The following is a 5,187-nucleotide window of genomic DNA, read 5'->3' as shown; positions in this document are numbered from 1 at the left end:
ATATACAAAATGGTATTTACATATACAAAATGGTATTTACATATACAAAATGGTATTTACATATACAAAATTGTAAATAGTTACACAAATATATAGGATGTGTGCATAAAAACGCGAATAAACACACGTGTATACATTGATGTATGTAAAACAGAACATAAAAAAACTCGAAGTATGCAATAAGTTAGATGTTCTGCTGGTCAGTCGGTCGGTCGGTCGCTATATGAAAATTAAAAAATAAAATTGATGAGTTTTATCATAGTGGGACAGCATATTTTCGTACTCTACGCGGTCTGTTTTTGTTGTTTATGTGGTTGTTGTTGTTGGCGATGGTTTCTTTGTTGCATTGATGTTACTATTGTTGTTGTTTTTATTGTGGTTGGTTCTGTGTTGATGTTGTTGTCATTGTGTGTTAACGCTGTAGCCGTTATTATTGTTGGGCTTTGATGTCACTGAGATGTCCATTTTGTCGACATTGTAATGATGTCTCGTTTTAATGTCTTATTATTACTGCTGGCGTTGTGGTTCCTTGTTTAATGTATTAATTGTTGGTGTTATTTTTTTATGTTGTTAATATTTTTTTCGCAACGACTTAAGCAAATGCATACTGGAGCATGAATATGAAAAACCATAAATTAACCGTTGAAGATAACGCGTGTGTGTGTGTGTGTGTATGTTTGTGTGTGTGTGTAAGGATGCGTGCATGTGAGTTTATGTGCGTGTATGTATGGGTGTGTGTGCGTTTGTGTGTGTTTTTGTGCGTGCGTGTGTGCGCCCACATACTTGGAGGAATTTAATTAATAATGTTTAGCTTGTCGTCTGGTCATAAATCATCAGTTCGTTCAAGTTTTATTTTTGGCGCGCCAATTTTTATGATGAAATTAATATCGTAATGACATAAATACAAAAATTATATCAAAAAATAATTATGAAAAAATCTAAATATAAAAATTATTGATATTTAAACGCAGAAAAAAACATTCAATATAGTGCAAAACAACAACATACTGAAAAATTATCATACGAAATTTAGAACGCAATTTACTAAACAAGCAATCAAACACAATGGAAAGAAATACATGAAATACAAGTGAGTATATGTGTGTATTTATGTGTATATGTGTGTTTGTGTATGTGTGTGCATTTGTGTATGTTTATATTACCAATGCTATAAAACATGCAGTTACATACATACCAAAATTACATAAAACTCCATTCAAGACAGACCTGTGTGAGTGCGTGTTTGTGCGTGTGCGCGCGTGTGTGTTTGTGTGTGCGTGTGTGTGTATATGTGCATGTGAGTGTGTGCGTGTGTTTCGGTGCGTGTTTCGGCGTATAAAAAAGGTATGGAAGACATTGCCAGTAAATAAAAAAATAAATAAAAATCAGACATAATGTATCACATATCTGAGACATACAAAAAATTCACACAAAACATAAAATTGTTTAAAACATACAAGTCGTACAAAACATACAAAACCATACAAAACAACACGGAAAATACAAACCAGACAAAAATATACAAAACATATGATTCATAGGAAACAGACAACAACACTCAAAACAAAAACAAATTCAGATATACAAAACTATGTAAAACAAACAAACCAAACCAAGATCATACAAAGCTATGTAAAACCAAAAACCTAATAAAAATCAACATAGAAACAAGAGAGTAAAACAAACAAACAAACAAACATGGTCATTTGGTCAGCTACGTTGATGTACTGGTCAATATTTCTTTGTAGGATCTGGGGTTCACTAAATTATTAGCATCATTACCAGGAGGTCAAATGCCTATACACGTATGAATTTTTATGTTCTTCAGTTTTTTATTGTGTGTGGGTGTGTGTGTGTGTGTGTGCGTACGTGTCTGTGTTTATTTTGTGTATCTATATGTAATTGCTGTAGCATGTGTGTAGTTTTTTTGTATGTGATCTTGTAACTGTGTGTGTGAATGTGTCTGAATGTTCACGTACGTGTGTATATATGCGTGTGTGTGTTTTTTTGTTATGTTTGTGTGTTTTTGTGTGCGATGTTGTATTTTTATAGGGTAGATTTTTAAACTTAAACATAGTGTGTGTGTGTGTGTGTGTGTGTGTGTGTGTGTGTGTGTGTGTGTGTGTGTGTGTGTGTGTGTGTGTGTGTGTGTGTGTGTGTGGAATGTAGAGACTAATATAAAATTTCATGGTAGATTTTTCCAGTTAGATCTTAAATGATGTGTTGGAATTGAAAAAATTATTGCCTGATATAAACGCGTCTGTTTTCTTACCGCGAATGCTTAATGTCATATACAGCAAAATATATATACATAGGTACGTGTGTTTTTAGATGAGTTTTTCCATGTTCATCGATATTTTATCTGATTTTTTTTGTATTTTCCTATCGATAGAATGAATGAATAAATGAATGAACGAACGAACGAACGAACGAACGAACGAATGAATGAATGAATGAATAAATAAAAATAAAGTAAACAACAGCAGCAACATCGTCATGTCCAACAGGAGCATCATCATCATCATCATCAACGTCGTCGTCATAGTAATAATTGTCATTATCACAACCTCTACCACCATCATTATCACCACCATCATTATCATCATCAACATCGACTCTGAACAACATCCACAACAAATAAGAGAGTTCCAGAGGAACACAATTTCAATAGAATCAAGCTGATTTAATGATCTCAATATGTCCTCTATTTTGGTCCACCTTGTATGTTTGTTTGTTTGCATATATATATATACATACATACATACATAAAAACATACATACATACATACAAACATGCTGACGGCTGTTTGTAATGACCCTGGTGACCCGGCTCACTGGGTTAGACTCCACTGTTTTGTCCCATACGTCTTACAGAAGACTTCCAGAGGGGGTCACCGGGTCAACCAGGGCAATCTGGTCAACAAGCGTCTAAGCGAATATTCAATTATTGGTCTTGAAACCCTGGTACTGTGCTTTGATGGGTTCAATAATGCCAAATCACAAAAGCACAACCCCGATCGGTGGATGAACGCTGTGTCATCTTGTATTGAACAGTGAAACCTGTCCTCGGCTGTCAGACTTGTCTGTTCGCCGGAAGGCCTGGCGGAGAGCTCGCCGGCCACCTTCGATAAATTATGTTCTATCCACCCAAAAATTCCGGTGGACAGGCGGGTCTTTCCCGCATTGACACCAACGGCTGGTTGCGTTTCTCCCGCCGAGGTGCTGAGGGCCGTTAAATCGTTCAAAAACGGTTCTTCTGGAGGCCTGGATGGCCTACGATCCCAGCATCTTAAGAATGTTTTTTCAGGCCCCTTGCCAATCGACGACACGTTGAACTCCTTAACCCAATTCATTAATTTGATCCTGTCTGGAGCTTGCCCACTCTCCGTCTGCCGGTTCTTTTTTGGAGGCCGGCTAATAGTTTTGAATAAGAAAGACGGAGGGGTCAGACCGATTGCGGTCGGGAACGTTTGGAGGAGGTTGGCCGGCAAATGTGCTTTTGCCCTGGTCGTGGTCGAACTCAAGACCAAATTCTACCCGACTCAATTGGGTGTCGGGATTAAGGGTGGCGCTGAGGCCGCTGTTCATGCGGTTCGAAGATTGGTCACCGACCTCCCCGATCAATGGGGGTTTCTGAAACTGGACTTTAAAAATGCCTTCAATGCCTTGAGAAGAGACTCGATGTTGGAGGCTGTCAAACTTTTTTGCCCCAATATCTATAATTTTTGCCATTCTGCCTATGGCGGAGTCTCTTCCCTTGGCTACCACTCTTGGGTTGTAGAATCGGCCGAGGGGGTACAGCAGGGTGATCCCCTTGGTCCTTTGCTGTTCGCACTAACTCTTCATCCACTCTTAGAGAAAGCTTCGTCCACTTTCGTTTGCGCTTATCTGGATGATATCAGCATTGCTTCGGACGGCCCAACTCTGGCCGATAGCTACGAATATTTGAAGCATAACACCGCTGCAATTGGTTTAGAGTTAAACATTAAAAATTGCGAACTTCACTGCCAAAGTTTATTTCAGGTGCCACATGCGCTGGCTGGAATACCCAGAGTTGGTGCATCAGAACTGAGTATTTTAGGCACACCCTTGGTCGAGGGCGATTATCAAATAAAGTTTTTTGACCAAAAGCTCTCTGAGCTTAAATTTGCCCTGGGTCGTGTTTCCTGTCTTTCGGCCCATGATGCCTTGACTATTATCCGCAATGCCCTCAGTTTGCCCAAATTGATGTACTTCCTGCGTACATCTAAACACATTGACCCTTCTAAATTGGGCGAATTTGACGGAGCCCTGCGCACCGCCCTGTCGTCGATTTGCAATGTTCAAGTGACCGACAGTGTTGGTCCCAGGCTCAGCTACCGGTGCGATTTGGTGGGCTGGGGTTGCTTAGCGTGGTTCAGCTGACTCCCGTTGTTTATAATTCTTCTGCCGCTGCCACTCTCGACCTGCAGTCTTCCCTGCTCCACCGGTTTTTTTGTTGCCGCGATATTCTTCCCCCAGTGTCCGCCCCGGGAGACCGTACGCACGTCCAAATTTTGAACGAAGAATATAAAAAAATCTTTCAAAATTTGTTGTCTTCATGCGGCGACGACTTTTCCACCGCTCGTTTGTTGGCCTCTGTGGGCACCAGGCTTGACGACGAGTCTGTGAGATTTGCCATTAGCTTCAGACTTGGCCTGGTCATTCAGAATAAATACTCGTGCCGATGTGGCGCAGGGGCGGACGAGTTTGGGCACCACGGTTTGGTTTGTCGCCTGGGTGGGGGCCGTCAACTACGTCACTCAGCGCTAAACGAATACATTTGTCGGCTCTTCTCCAAGGCTTCAATCCCGGTTCTCAAGGAACCATCCGGCATTTCTGCGCATGATGGTAGGCGCCGGACGGATGCACACTAATACCTTGGAAAGCCGGCAGATGTTTGGCGTGGGATGTTACGGTCCCTGGCACCCTTGCCGAACGATACGTAAACCTGACAAGTAAAGAATGCGGTTTGGCCGCGGCCAGGGCAGCGGACGAGAAAATGAAAAAATATGGGAACGCCCTCTCCTCGATGGAATTCTTGCCAATATGTATCGAGGTTCTCGGCCCGATGGACCCCAACACCTTTAAATTTCTTAAGGCAATATGTAAAATGATCAGCCTCAGATCAGGCGACAGCAGGGAACTGTTTTTCGCAACTAACCACAT

The 5,187-nt window shown here is 41.0% G+C and overlaps 1 protein-coding gene across 1 annotated transcript; it reads right to left on the bottom strand.

The window, feature by feature from the left end:
• Positions 1-2,891: 2,891 nt before the first annotated feature.
• On the bottom strand, positions 2,892-5,187 carry HELRODRAFT_166584 (hypothetical protein; the record flags this gene model as incomplete). Its single annotated transcript, XM_009011816.1, has 3 exons — positions 2,892-3,389; positions 4,126-4,302; positions 4,846-5,187. The coding sequence occupies 3 exons, from the start codon at positions 5,185-5,187 to the stop codon at positions 2,892-2,894; spliced, it is 1,017 nt and encodes a 338-aa protein (XP_009010064.1).

The sequence above is a fragment of the Helobdella robusta genome (assembly GCF_000326865.2).
Source record: "Helobdella robusta unplaced genomic scaffold HELROscaffold_10, whole genome shotgun sequence".
NCBI lineage: Eukaryota > Metazoa > Annelida > Clitellata > Rhynchobdellida > Glossiphoniidae > Helobdella > Helobdella robusta.
Note: the sequence above shows the minus strand (reverse complement) of the source record. Positions and strands in the feature narration are given on the sequence as shown.